The following is a 15,153-nucleotide window of genomic DNA, read 5'->3' on the forward strand; positions in this document are numbered from 1 at the left end:
AATCGACGACCGGCTCGTTCAGGACAGATTTATCGTAGGTTTCCGTGACTCATGCTTGACCGACCAGTTCTGCCACAATCCAAAGCTTACACTGGACGAGGCGCTCAGTGCGTCAGTACGAAGACGCTGAAAATGAGAAATTGCTGTGTCAGGGGACAGGCCTTACACCAGACGCACTGAACGTCGACGCCGTTGCGAACAACCAGTACCGAATGGCCAACGCCCCAGCATGCGAAGCTGCCCAAAGTAAAAGTAATGTCTGTCGGCCTCCCGAGTACTGCGCCGGCCCGAAGGCAGCATGCGATTTTCGCGGCCACGCCCCTCATCTGCGATCTGAGTGCCCAGCACGGTGGGCCACGTGCAACCAATGTCGCAAGAAGGGACACTTCGCGGTGGTTTGCTGCTCGAATAATGCTAGGCGTTTGAGCCAAATCCAGCTCTTTGCCGTGGATGCCTCGCAAACAGAACGCCGGCAAGTTGTTGTTCATGTCAACGGACGCCCCCTTCAATTCAAAGTGGATACTGGGGCGGACGTTTCGGTCGTACCTCCGAGCTTCGCCGGGTGCCCAGTAGGCCTTGACAAACCCGATAATGAACGGTTGATGGGGCCGGGCCACTGCCGCCTAAGGTTGCTTGGGACGTTTCCTGCTACCTTGTCGTGGCGAGGTTGGTCGGTATGCAAAACGTTGTACGTTATAGCAGACGTTGACTCTCCTCTGCTGGGGTACTCGGCGGTAATGTACCTGGGAGTCGTCCAGTTTGTTGACACCATGGAAGATGTGGAAGCTCCAAATAGGCCTTTAACGTCAGACAAGGCCGCAGCTTCACTGTTCTCAGGCCTTGGCGAGATGCCTGAAGAATACCACATTCGTATCAAGCCGAGAGCGATTCCATTTTCTCTCAGCGTTCCTAGGCGCATCCCTATTCCCCTCGAAGGCGTAGTCAAGAAGGACTTAGATGCCTTTGAAAGGGACGGGGTCATCCGGCGAGTCACAGTGCCAACCCCTTGGTATGCTGGTATTGTGCTGGTACCCAAAGCCGATGGCGCATACAGAATTTGTGTTGACCTCACGAAGTTGAACCAAGTAGTTCTTCGGGAGAGACACCTTATGCCCACAGTGGACCAGGTACTTGGCCGTCTTGGCAATGCCGCGGTCTTCTCCAAACTTGATGCAAAATTGGGGTTTCATCAAGTAAGGCTATTGGAAAGCTGTCAGGAGCTGACTACTTTCATAACACCGTTTGGACGCTACTGCTACCGCCGCCTGCCCTTCGGCATCACGTCCGCTCCCGAAGTATTTCAGCGCCAAATGTCTCGGATTCTAGAGGGCCTGGAAGGGTGTGTCAACATGGTAGATGACATTCTAGTATTCGGCAGGACCCGTTCCGAGCATGACAGCAGACTCCAAGCAGTCCTTCACAAGTTAGAACAAGCAGGCATTACGTTAAATGCCTCGAAATGCTCCTTCGGGGTATCTTTCGTCAAGTTCCTTGGTGTAGTGGTGAGCGCCAGTGGCATCTCGGCTGACGCTGACAAGGTATCTGCTATAGTGAACATGAAGCCGCCGACAGATACGCATGGCGTCCATCGTTTTCTGGGCATGCTGAACCACATTGGAAGATTTTTACCGAACCTGTCTGCTGTCACTACACCGATATAGCTCCTGTTGAACAAGAACGCAGTCTGGACCTGGGATCATGCGCAAGCAACCTCTTTCGAGACATTGAAGGGAATGGTGGCTACTAATGCTTGTATGGCCAGCTACAATCCAGAGCTACCCACCCTTGTGTCGGCAGATGCCAGCTCGTTTGGGCTAGGTGCGGTTATCTTGCAGGAGCAACAGACGGGAGAGCGACGGGCTGTCGCGTTCGCATCAAGAGCACTGACTACCGCTGAGCAGCGGTACAGTCAGATTGAGAAAGAAGCGCTTGGTGTCTCTTGGGCTATCGAGAGGTTTGAAGAATTCCTGCGTGGACTCAGCTTTGTCGTTGAAACCGATCATCAGCCGCTCGTCAGGTTGCTTGGTTCCGCCGATCTGAACCTCATGCCCCCTCGCATCCAAAGATTTCGCATAAGGCTCATGCGATATCAGTTCACAGTCAAATATGTTCCAGGGAAGTACCTGGCCATGGCAGACACCCTCTCTAGGAATCCCGAAAGCTCTTCCACGTCCGAAGAGGACAGCACAGAAATTTTTGTGTCTCTGGTTGTGGCGGCCCTTCCTTAAACCCTGGTCGTACGTCTTGAAGACTTCAGGTCTCACCAAACTTCAGACGGCGAGTGCTCAATGCTGAAAGCATACTGCATAAAAGGGTGGCCTCGACGAGACCGTCTGCCACTCAACATGACGCGTTACTGGGACCACCGGGGAGACTTCACTGTATGCGAGAACATGCTGTTCTTGGGCGGATGCCTAGTTGTGCCCGCAGCACTACGCAGAGACATCGTGAACCTGCTGCACGATGGTCACCAAGGCGTCAATCGGTGCTTGGCGGTGGCCCGAGGCTCTATGTGGTGGCCCGGTCTCAATAGCCAGGTTAAAGCAGCCGTAGAGAGCTGCCCAGCATGTGCTTCTATACGCGTTCAACGCTGTGAGCCCATGATTGCGACCGAGACACCATCAGCTCCGTGGGAAAGGGTGGCCATTGACTTGTTTCATTTTGCTAATCAAGAGTTCCTGGTGGTTGTCGACTACCGTTCTCGGTACCCTGAGGTCCTCACACTCCAGTCCACTTCTGCGGGAGCCGTTATTTCTGCGATCAAGAGCACATTTGCCCGACACGGCATCCCGGTGACTGTTGTCAGCGACAATGGGCCACAGTTTTTCTGCAAAGCTTTTGAGGACTTTGGGAAGACATACGGTTTCACGCATGTCACGAGCAGTCCACGCTACCCGCAGTCGAACGGCAAAACAGAGCGCATGGTTCGCACGATCAAGGAGTTGTTTCTGAAGGCCACAGACCCGTTTCTGGCTCTGCTAGCATACCGTACCACTCCCGGTGTGTCTGGCTACAGCCCGGCCCAACTGCTCATGGGACGCTCTCTGCGAACTTGTGTGCCAGCCACGGCTCAAAGCCTTGTTCCAGATTGGCCCCAGGTGAAAGAATTCAATGACAGAGATGTCGCCCAGAGATGAAGACAACAGAGAGACTACAATAACTGACACGCAGCGCATGACCTTCGTGCTCTCGACGATGGGGAGGAAGTCTGGGTGCGTGACACGCGGGCAAGGGGGACGGTCCTAAGCCCAGCTCAGGGACCCGCTCGTACATCGTCCAGACGCCCAGTGGCATACTAGTGAGAAACCGCAGACACCTTGTCCCCTGCAGCAATCCTCAGTCGGCCCCCTCAGATGAGACGCGAATCCCCAACCCTGCAGCCCCGACATCGGCGCCATCTCCCGGACCACAGCAGGCAGCAACCGGTAACGCATCAGACACTCCAGCTCCTGCATCTGCTGCAGGATCGCCAGGTCACCGTTACACACGATACGGCCGGCGTGTGGTGCCACCTCGGAGACTGAATTTGTGAGACTGCTGCAAGGACTTTTTCTTGGTGGTGCTCTTTTGGAACACTTGTGTTTGAGAGCTCCGGAAAGAGGAATGTAGACGATGCCACCTGTTGCTTCTAGTAACTGGGAGGTGGCGCCCCCACTCTGTATAAAAGGCATCGGTAGGCATTAAACTGGGCTTTTTGCTGTTTGTGAACTACGCGTTGTCGGGTCACTCTTCGCGGGCTTCACGCCCACTTTTGGCTCGGCTAGCGGCGTCCGCACTACCCAGGCACGTCACTACAACGTCAACCAGCCAGTAATTACTACTTCAACGCAAGTGTGGCAATGGCCGGAAGGTCGTCCCACTTTTTAGTGTTGTTTTTAATTGCGAAGCATTAAGGAGCTTGTTTTGCAGAAATTCTGATGTTGGCGGTGTTGGTGCGAATGCCTTTGGTTTCTAAAAAAAAGCAGTTATGGCCACGAACTCAGGGGTATACCTCAAATTTTTGCTCTGGACCAGTGCACTTTATTGGAATAGTCCACAATTTTGCCTATGGCAATGTAAATATTGTTTTGGTTCATTTACCGAAACCACGACTCGAGTACCTCAGTGATGTGCAACAGCGAACAGATTTATTTTTATTGCGATATCAATTATATGAACACTCTCAGCTGGACTTTGCCGCCGGCATCAGTGTCGACGTCATCCACCATATATGTCGTCATGGTGAAATACAGGTGGAACGACGGAGCGCCATCGTCGCGTGCTCGCTGCGCTCAACTTTGGTTCTTCCGCTCTACCATGCCATAAGATGGCAGAAGCAGTCACGTGGGTGGCTCACAGCTGTGCGAGCAGTGAGCTGGTGCCGTTCAGACCATGGTGTTGTTCAGACAAAGCAGTTGGTGCCGTTCAGACCACAGTGTTGTTCAGACAAAGCAGTTGTCATGTTGCACTCCTGCTTTCATTGTTTTTTTGTGTGTGCATGATGAGAGTCCATGCTGTTCATGTGAGCAAGTCCTGAAATGGGAAAAAGATGTTTTGCACCCCCGTGCAAACTTGGCTATAACACATGCATGAAAAAAGTCAATTCCACAGTGCGAATTAAACACATTTTTGGTGCCATGAATTGCAGACACCCTAAGGAGGGTCTAAAATTAGGCGGAAAGGATTTTGAAGTGGTAGAGCTTTCTCAACAATGGCTCAATAATTGGGAGGAAGAAGTCAAGGCAGGATGAATTGATCTTCATAATTTTTTATCACGAACTACTGCTGAGGGCTTGCGAGCTACTATTCTGTTGACAATTCAGCTGTCAAACTACTTGTTAAAGAAATAAGACTTCAAATATGTGTGAATTGCAAAGTTTAACGCAGATGTTTTTGAAAAGTTTTTTGGTGTTTGTTACGCCAAGCTGGAGGCCAAAATGAACATTCCTGCTTGCCAGCGATCTTGCAATTATATAGCATTCTATCCATTTACAGTCTCATAAAGCCACCCAAGCACAGGAATGGCCAGTTACTTTCTAGTGAAGAGCGACAACTCCTTAGCTTGCATGATTTAACATCATCTTTCAAGGAGGATCTGGCCAGCCAGTCATGTTTGGTTGAGCATAAGAACAGGCATGACGGATTGATGCAAGATAAGATTGAGTGTGACGATGCATTTAACTGAATTCCTGCATCAGACATCATTATACCAACTGCATATTTTATTATGTATGCGAGTTTTATTGCCGACAACTCCTAAAAAGTACAACTTTTTTTAAGTGCAAGCTTAGACTGACAGGAACATCTGATATGTAAAGAGCTGCATCAGTTCTTGTAGTTTTTAAAATGAGACGAGGACTTACACACCCTAATGCCGTGCTATTGGATCTTTTGAAAGAAGTGAGTGAGTGAGTGAGTGAGTGAGTAAACTTTATTTAACCAGCAGATTGAGGCATGGGTCCCAAGCTGCGCTATGGGTGGTGGAGAGACCCTGTCTCTCAGCCGCCTCCCGTGCTCGCTGGATGGCCCATATTTGATCTGCCCGATCTGAGCGGATAGAAGCTGAGCGAAAATTTCCGAAGCGCGCCGGTGATAAGGAATTGTATAATTTGACTATTGAATTTGTGTTAGATAACTACAATCACTTATTTCCACGTAAGGAACCTAAAGTAGACATAATGACAAAAGTGCTCCACTATTATGTAGGAGTGCGTATGCGCCAATATTGCAAACCAATGAAAAAGAATGAGGCGAACAAGTCTAAAAAGTGGCGCAAGCTCTCAAAGCTAGTCCAGTAAATCGCTACCTTGTAGTTAAAGTGCATAGCTTTCATTTTTCACTTGTGTCTTCATTACTGCTTTCCTTTTGAGTTGAAGTACTCTTCTATTCTCTTTGTGGCCATTTAGATATGAACGACTTTCTACATTGCTGAATTAAAACGTGCCGTTTTTTAGTTAAGGATTAGTCCTTTGCTTAAAAATCCCTACCTACATGTGCCGTTCTCCTCTCCCAGAAGGAAAACTACACTTGTTAACAATGAAAATATCTGCAGTTTTATGCACTGAAACCACAATATGAATATGAGGCACACAGTAGTGAAAAGCTCAGGATTTTTTGAAAATGTCGTGTTCTGTAATGTGCACTGGCATCACAGAATGTTGTTTCGTCCGTCGCGTCTTTTGTTTTTTCGCGCTGTTTTTTTACAATAATTATGTACCAAGAAGCTCAAGTTCACACGCTTCTGATCGCCAATCACTCAGGCCTGCTTCATAAAAGTGCGATCGCTGGGGCAAAAATCTAAATTACCTTTTTCTACTGCAAGACTTCGACTAACAAGTTATTTTTGTCTACCTACTATGTAAGTATTACTTCAATGAAGAGCTAACTTTAGTCTTAATTACACAGGAATTCACCATCACATGTTTCAATTCATGATCTGATGCTTGTGAATGCGAAAACATATGATCCTATCGCGAATCTTCGATGTTGTGAAATAAACATTTTTCGTGGCTATCTACGCTGTATCATCAAAATGTAGTATTTGTTCGCCGGTTTTAATATTTTATTTACTTTTGCACTTCTTATCAAACAAAAACGGAAGTTTTTTTTTTTTCGTTGCTTTCGCGGCCCCGAAGCAACCTGTGCCTGAGCCATGGTCCCTTTCTGCAAAACAGGGACAGAAGTTCTTCGCTTCCAGAGGTGTTGTCAGTCCACCTAAAATACTTCTAAAACCATGGTCATCATCATCATCAGCCGGACTACCTCCACTGGAGGACAAATGCCTCTCCATTGTTCCGCCAGTCAACACCATCTTTTGCTTGCTACTGCCACTTTATACCCACAAACTTCCTAATCTCATCTGCCTACCTAACTTCCTGTCAACCCCTTCCCTGCTTGTCTTCTGCGAGAATCCAGTCAGCTATCTTTACTGACCAGCAGTTTTTCTGCTTATGCGCTACATGACTGCCTAATGTTCATTTCGTCTTGATTTTACCTATGATATCCTTAACCCCAGTTTATTCCCTGATCCACTCAGCTTTCTTCTTGTCTCTTAAGGTTACATATATCATTTTCCTTGCGATCGCTTGCTGCGTCGTCCTCAGTTTCACCTGAAACCTCTTTGTGCGCCTTTAGGTTTCTGCTCCCTAGGTTTGTACCGGCAAGATGTGGCTGTATATATCTTTCTCTTGAGGGATAGCAGCAATCTACACGTCAAGATTCGAGAGTGCTTGTCGAATGTGCTCCACCTCATTCTTATTCTTTTAGTTACTTCAATTTTGTGATTTGACTCCCCAGTTAATACATGTTCTAAATAGATGTAGATTTTTTACAGCTTCAAGTGCACTATTGCTTATCTCGAAGCACTGCTCCCTTACGAGGCTGTTGTGCATTATTTTCGTTTTCTGCAGATTATTTCAAGACCTACGTTTGTGATCTTGTCCAAGTCAGTAATACTTAGTTGCCATTCGTCCCCTGTTTACTAAGTGTCTTCTGATGGGAAGGAAACCAGAATCTTTGAAAAATGCTAACATCATCTTAATACAGTCGAAACCCGCAATGACGAAACCTCGCGAGTACGAAATCTCCACAGCAACGAATTATTTCCGAATCCCCGGCGAACGTTCATAGAAGCCCATGTATTACGTATCTCGCGGCAACGAAGTGTTGTTGGCCAGCGATCCCGCATTAACGAATTTTCTACCACTGTGCGGGCCTTATTTTACCCTTCCGCCAAAGGTTAACTGTCGAAAATATGCTCGTGTGGAAGAAAAAAAATATTTTGAAAAAAAAAGACAGCGGCGCACCAAATCGATCGTACGGCATCTTGCTTGTGAGTGCGAGGCTTTAGCCATCGAGCCAGGAAGAAGCACCTTCTGAAGCGTTCCAACGGCAAGCTATTTATATCTACCACTTGTCCCTGGTGATGGCCATCTCGAGGGAACTGTTGTATTTTCAGCATTATACCAAGGTGGCACAATGAGGGTGTGTCACCAGATCGTCAAAGCGTGGCGGCACGCGCTTCCATTTTCCACGTGTACTTTGCCCCATAGAGACTCGAATAGCCATGCGTACTTGATCTTATCTCGCAGTGAGAAGAACCCTATGCCTATGGCTTTCACTGAAACGATTAATTAATAGTTACCAGATGCACAAAGCTCACTGCACTCCCTGCACGGTCTTCGTTTGCAAAAAGGGTGCGCTTTTCAGACAGAGCAAAAGTAACAACTGAGATGCTTATTCGCGTTCATCAGTACTTGTGCATACATTTTGTGCATTATTTGTGCATAAGAAATCTGGGGCATGATTCGATCTACTTTCCATTCCTTACGTGACCTTCCAATTTGTTGCTATTGCGTTCATTGCTTCACCTTTGCGGCAAGGCTGTGACCTTTTTATCAAGGAAGGGGCACTGTTGCCAGAGATCTCTAAGTGGAAGAGGTTTTCTCCAAATTACCCGCAATGAAATGTGGCCAACATGCAAGCTCTCCTCTAGTAAGCATTGGACAGTAGCCACTGTGTTAGGTTTCATGTGTATGCAGTGTCAACAGCAGGTTTTCTGCAAATTACCCGCAATGAAATGTGGCCAACATGCAAGCTCTCCTCTAGTAAGCATTGGACAGTAGCCACTGTGTTAGGTTTCATGTGTATGCAGTGCCAACAGCATACTTTGCTTTATTCTAAACAATGGCAGTGTTCAAGACATAGCAAGGAGTCTTAAACTGCTGTACGTTAGTCATAGTGAGGAGTCTTAAACTGCTGTATGGTAGTGTTTCCACATGCTAAGTACTTTTAGTTACACAGACTTGCTTGTTTGACAGGAAAGTACGTGCTGGACCAACTGGGCCTCTCAGTGGAGGCATACTATGCCAGTGAAGTAGACAAGGACGCCATTCATGTTGGCCTGACTCGTCATGGATCCTCCATTATTTACCTGGGGCCAGTAGAACACCTGAAAGACCAAAAGGTTGGCATCACTTGTGTATTGTTGTGACTGGTATTTCTGAGAAGGGTGCCCAGTATTCAGTATCAACCCCATTCTACTACCATTTTCATTAAAGCTAGGCCATTTAGAATGCCGGGTTTTAAGCGAGGTTGGGCACCAGATGAATTTTACTAAAAAAACGATGATATAGGACGCTAATTTTCTCTGGGTAGGGGTGCTTTGAATGACAGAAATTAATTTACAAAAGTCAATACAACTGTCAAGACCAGTCTTTTTGCACTGGCGTGCATGTACATAAAATCAGGATAGGTTAAAACAGTGACCTAAGGTCTGCTTGTACTTACTGCAGCTCCAGGAACTGTGTCCCATCGACCTTCTTATTGGTGGCTCCCCATGTAACGACCTAGCGAACGTCAACCCAAATAAGAAAGGCCTATATGGTGAGTACTCTACTGAGGAAACAGAAGTTTGGTGACTCTGTAAAGGTGCTTAGGTACTGAGATTAGGGAAACTGATGTCAATGCCACAGTAAAAGTGATTTGTGCGATACATACTTCAGTTTCTGAGAGCAAACGAATGTTAAATGCATTCTGTGGGCTCGCTCTGAAGTTTATAACCTTAACTGCACAATAATAAGAAGCAGTGGAAAGCCATGTTGCTTGACTAGGACCCGGGAGACCAACTCTGCACTGTTCTGCTGCATGAATAGGCCACCTTTTAGGGGCCATCATTTAGGAGTAGGAGGGGCTGGTTTCTAAATTGTTGAGCCCAATTATTTTGTCCCTATTCTTCTCTTTGAAATGGGTGAGGTCTTCAATATCGAATCCCGCTACTTCCTCTATCACAAGATAGATCGCATCTCTGGGCAGTGTTTTTTCAAGAATAATTTTTATAATTGTTTTATTACGTCTCGCATGCAATTGATAGGGTAAGGGCAATGTGCTTCATGTCAACTTTTCATGATTAAGGGGCTTGCATGGCAACTAAGAAGATTTATAACCATGTTTATAACCAGTACGACACACGCTATTGTGGAGCGTATAGAAATACTTGTAGGATGAAATGAGTCGAGGAATGCAGGTTTCGCAGAAAGAACGTGATATTGATATCTGAAGCTTGTTATTATTACTCCAGCGAGATATGAAATAGAAACGCATTGCTACTCAAGGTCATCTGAGCAGTTTAAAAAATGCATTTTCTCTGCAATAAACACTTTTTTGAATGCCTACTTTAGATTGGAAGAACAGGCCGCTACCAGAGAAGGGCTGTTCGGCTTTGCGAGGCGATACGCCTTGTGCAGCTGCCGTCCAGATGAGTTTCGAAGCGTGCGAATCTCTGATATTGTGTTCCCATTGACTTTTGGTAGTACACTGACATTGATTCTTGTTTTGTGCGGGATAATGAAAAAAGACGTATGTTTAGAGTCTAAAAGCTCCGCCAAAAAGAGTGGATCCGCATCCCCATGGTCTATCCTTATGAAGATGCCAGCAGGCGATTCAACATTGGTGCCTAACAAAACACTGTGGACACACCAAGTACTACCAGTGCCAGAGTGCTAAACATGATGAATAGCTCATAAGCAGTACCTTTGTGCAAAGCAGCGCATTATCCTAGCGGCTAAGGTGCCATGGCGCATTGCTGCAGGGTCATAATTTGTCGACGCATGAGCATAAGCGTTAAAGCATACATTTAGAGGCATAAGTGTAATATCGTGCGGCAGACGCGCCGAACAAAGAACACAGCACCGGCCAACAAGAAGTAGGCAGCAGCCAGTAGCAGAGACTCCTTTTATATACACAAGCATCACTATATATACATATGTACAATGCCCCTTAGGAGCCAGTCAACCGGTTCCAAAAGTGGAACCAAAATGCCAATTCCACAATGAGCATGTGTAGGGGGTAATGCAGGAGATTGGCCAAAGCCAGTGTCATACATTGACATAACAAGAAAAGGGCGACAAACCTCTGCCCCCTCCCTCCTGGAGGGGAACCTTGCTCATGTTTATGGGAGCAAGCACAGTGGTAAATATGTTTTTATAAGAAGGACTTCTTATATCTTACACTCATTAAACTTCCATGTTGGGCTTTTGGTGTAATATTTTGTAGGATGGAGGAGTAGCACATGAGTCAGAAGACACGAGGAAATGTGAAACAAAATTGGACTTGCTGATCACGTGAACAGCCTTGAAGCACGTGTCTGTTTAACACTTCTTCATGCACTATTGTCGGGTGAATCTCTACGCTACAAAATGTTCACTACTGCTTCATTATTATTACCATGACAACAAATTTGTTCAGCCGGCTCGCGAGTTTTATCTGGCAGGCACTTTCTTACATAGATCGTTCAGGTAAGCCTCACATAATGTGTTATTCTCATTGACTGCAAATCTTTTAATGTTCACTACTGCTTAATTATTATTACCATGACAACAAATTTGTTCAGCCGGCTTGCGAGTTTTATCTGGCAGGCACCTTCTTACATATATCGTTCAGGTAAGCCTCGCATAATGTGTTATTCTCATTGACTGCAAATCTTTTAAGGCTTTTTCTTTATCGGCAGATCCAACAGGCACGGGTATACTCTTTTTTGAATTCTACCGAGTCTTGCGCACTGTGTTACAAGCAAATGGGGGAAGGCACCTCTTCTGGATGTTTGAAAACGTCGTTGCCATGCCACGGGAGTATCGGAGGGTCATTTCACGTTTCCTCCAGGTGAGTGCTTGGTGGATATGCTTAGCAGGATAGTTCAATAACAGGTACAAAGTTCTGCAAGTAGTACGTACTGTGGTTGATGCATGCGACTTTACTGAACACTTGTACAGTCCACAGACCTCATTGTCCTATAGGGCGGGCTACCTCAATGAATGATACAGTATAAGAGCAGCATGATACAAACCCGCATTTGTTGAGAAAATGCTGCACAGACTGTCATGTCTTTTCTTTTGAGGTATTTAGGATTACACCTGTATGTAGAAAGTCGTACATGAGACAAAGCAGAACATCTCCCATGAAACAAAAGAAAAGCTAAAAAACTTCTCGTAAATGTCCTAAAAGAATAGTCCAAAAGTATATCAAGAAGTCTTGGTAAGACGTTATTTAAACCTAAGCAGCTTGAAAACCTCCAGTAGCTGTGCTAATGCCACGTTATTATACCGCTAGAAAACTTCTAGAAGAATTCTAAAGAAAAGTCTTTCTAGATTTTTAACGAACCTTTGTAAAGGTTTACTATACTTATAATATTAGGAGCCTAGTAAACTTCTTGCCAAGATTCTAAAAAAACTTTTGCTGGATCTTTTAACACCTTTTTTTAGACATCTATTTTTCGTGAAAACCAGCTTTTTGAGCATTTCCCTTGGTTATTTGTTGTATCATGTGAGCATTTTACAATAGGTCCAGTTAGCTGTTCACATTTGAAAGTGACAAGTAGGCATAGCATCATAATTTGGCTTCAAAATATTGCTAGCATTATTCTAATCAGCAAAATAGGTGCCATATTTATTGAAAGAATTATTTATTTATTTATTTATTTATTGTACCCTTAGGGCTTTACAGCATTGCAGAGGGGAGCGCGCACTGACGAACAATGTTAAAGAAAAGAATACATAGACAAGACACTAGAACATTATTAAACACTGGAAAGCAACTATTATCAACTGCAACTATGTTATACAGCTAGTAGATTATACAAGAAAACTAACAACAAAATCAAACGTTTACATTTCGAACACCAAGTATGTTATCGAGCGATGTTTTAAAACTGCAAGGCGAGGTGATGGATGCAACTGATTGAGGGAGGTAGTTTCAATCCTTGCAAGTTTTAGGCAGGAATGAGTGGGAATATGTTGATGCCTTGAAGCGAGGAACAGAAACCTTCTGCGCATGGTCAGTACGAGTTGAAATGTATGACGGTGGGGTTATTAAAAGTGAACGCAGAAGAGAGTTGTTGTAAATTTTGTGGAAGAGTACGAGACGGGATATCTTACGGCGTGTAGCGAGTAAAGGAATGTTAATAATTGATTTCATGTTAGTTACGCTAGCGGTACGGCGACAATCTGATAATATAAATTTAACAGCGGGATTCTGAATGCTCTCAAGTTCATTAACTAAAGTGATATTACCAGCGTCCTATATTGATGACGGTATTCCAAATGCAGACGAACGTACGTAATGTAAAAAAGCTTTTTTAAATTAACAGGGGCCATGTAAAAGTTTCTTCGCATGAATCCTAGAACCCGGTTTGCCTTACATGTGACAGAGTTGATATGATGTTTCCAAGATAAGTTTTTAGTAATATGGACACCAAGGTATTTATAAGAGGGGACTGGATCGAGTACGGTGCTGTTAAGGAAATTATTTGGACATGCGGTAGTATTACGTGAAATGCGCATAGACTTGCACTTCGAAACATTTAATTCCATTTGCCATAATTTACACCAGTTAAGCACGTTAATCAAATCTGTTTGGAGGGTAGTGATGTCATTATTATTAGATATTTGGCAATAAATTACACAATCATCCGCGAATAGGCGCGTTGTTGAAGAAATATTGTTAGGCAAGTCGTTAATGTAAATTAGGAACAGCAATGGCCCAAGAACAGACCCCTGTGGCACTCCGGAGCGAACTGGTGTAGTAGACGAGTCGAAATTATTAGCCGATACGTATTGGGAGCGGTTAGTAAGAAAGCTATGGATCCAAGCGAGCACATATGAGTTAATGTTTAATAGGCTTAGTTTATGTGGTAGTAGGGAGTGTGTTACTTTATCAAAGGCTTTGCTGAAATCTAGAAAGATGCAGTCAGTTATTGTTCCAGAGTCAAGGGATATGTGTAAGTCATTAGTAAAAAGTAGAAGCTGTGTTTCACACGAATACTGTTTTCGGAAGCCATGCTGAGCGGGTGTAAAAAAATCATTGTCTTGAAGAATCTTGATAAGGTGAGAGTAAATGACATGCTCTAAAATTTTACATGGTACTGATGTGAGAGAGATGGGACGAAAGTTACCTGGATCGTGGGTTGTTCCGGACTTATGTAAAGGTACCACCCTATTGATTAACCAGTCGTTAGGAAGCACTGCCGTAAGAAGAGACTGTGTGAATATTCGTTCAAGGATTAGAGAAGAGTACTCTGCCGTGTTTTTCAAGAATTTTGTGGTGATACCATCGCAGCCGCATGAAGATGAAATCTTTAGTTTAATTATAATGGACCGTATTCCTTCCGAGCTAATGACAGTGATGTCCATTGAGGGAAAATAAAACGGCTTTGCAAGAAGTATATCATTACTACTGGATGGTTCAGAGAAGGTTTCAGCAAAAGTACGGTTAAGTAAACATGCACACTGATGATCCGGAATTACATTACCTTGGGATATTAAAGACAGGTTGCTATGCTTGTTACCTCATACAATGTTCCAAAATTGTTTGGGATTTTTTTGCAGCCCTGATGGTAAGGTTCTGTTAAAAAAGGTAAATTTAGCTACTTTTAGTTCACTTAAGTAGGTAGAAGCTGCAGATTTGTAAGCTAGCCATCGAGCCAAAGACTGGGATGTCCTCGCAGCTCTCAACAGTCTTTTCTTGCGGTTAGAGAGTCTATTTAAGTGTCGGTTGTACCAGGGAGAATTAGTATTGCAGTACACCTTTCTTACCAGAATATATTTATTAGTTAGTTCCAAAATTTTACTTCTAAATAGGTTCCAGTTATCTTCTGCAGTGCGTTCAAAACTTGCAGAGAAAAAAGTATCTAAGAAAGAGCATAATTTAGTATTGATGGTGTTAAAGTCAGCTCTGTTATAATCTCTGATTATTTTAAAACGGTTGGATGAGCGCAAGCGTGGAAACGATAGAGAAAAATGAATTATGTCGTGATCACTTAACCCAGGCAGCAGTGTTATTGGGGACACAAGATCTCGAGATGACGTCAACACGAGATCTAGAAGTGATGATGTAGTCAAGGTGACACGTGTGGGATGCTGAACTAATTGTGATAGCCCAAAGTCGTTACAAATCGAAAGAAATTCGGTAGATTCAGATGACGTTGCCATAGAGCACTGGTAAGTGTCTGACCACTGAATGTCCAGGAAGTTAAAATCGCCTAAAAGAATAATAGTCGCACCTGGGAAACAAACAGTAATCTGGTTTAAGCAGTCATGAAAAGAATCGCAAAAGTTCGATGGGCTGGATGGGGGTCGGTAACAAATTGCAATTATTAGGTTTGTGACAATTTGTGACTGCTGT

General features: G+C 44.6%; 1 protein-coding gene across 1 annotated transcript in view; it reads left to right on the forward strand.

The window, feature by feature from the left end:
* Positions 1–3,195: 3,195 nt before the first annotated feature.
* LOC119161859 (DNA (cytosine-5)-methyltransferase 3B-like) overlaps positions 3,196–15,153 on the forward strand; it is a 58,323-nt gene continuing 46,365 nt past the window's right edge. Inside the window, exons 1-5 of the mRNA XM_075876881.1 lie at positions 3,196–3,212; positions 3,331–3,425; positions 8,799–8,944; positions 9,273–9,363; positions 11,486–11,637. Coding sequence (XP_075732996.1) covers positions 3,196–3,212; positions 3,331–3,425; positions 8,799–8,944; positions 9,273–9,363; positions 11,486–11,637 — 501 coding nt within the window. The remainder of the gene's footprint in view (positions 3,213–3,330; positions 3,426–8,798; positions 8,945–9,272; positions 9,364–11,485; positions 11,638–15,153) is intronic.

This window comes from Rhipicephalus microplus, chromosome X (genome assembly GCF_043290135.1).
Source record: "Rhipicephalus microplus isolate Deutch F79 chromosome X, USDA_Rmic, whole genome shotgun sequence".
NCBI classification, from domain to species: Eukaryota; Metazoa; Arthropoda; class Arachnida; order Ixodida; family Ixodidae; genus Rhipicephalus; species Rhipicephalus microplus.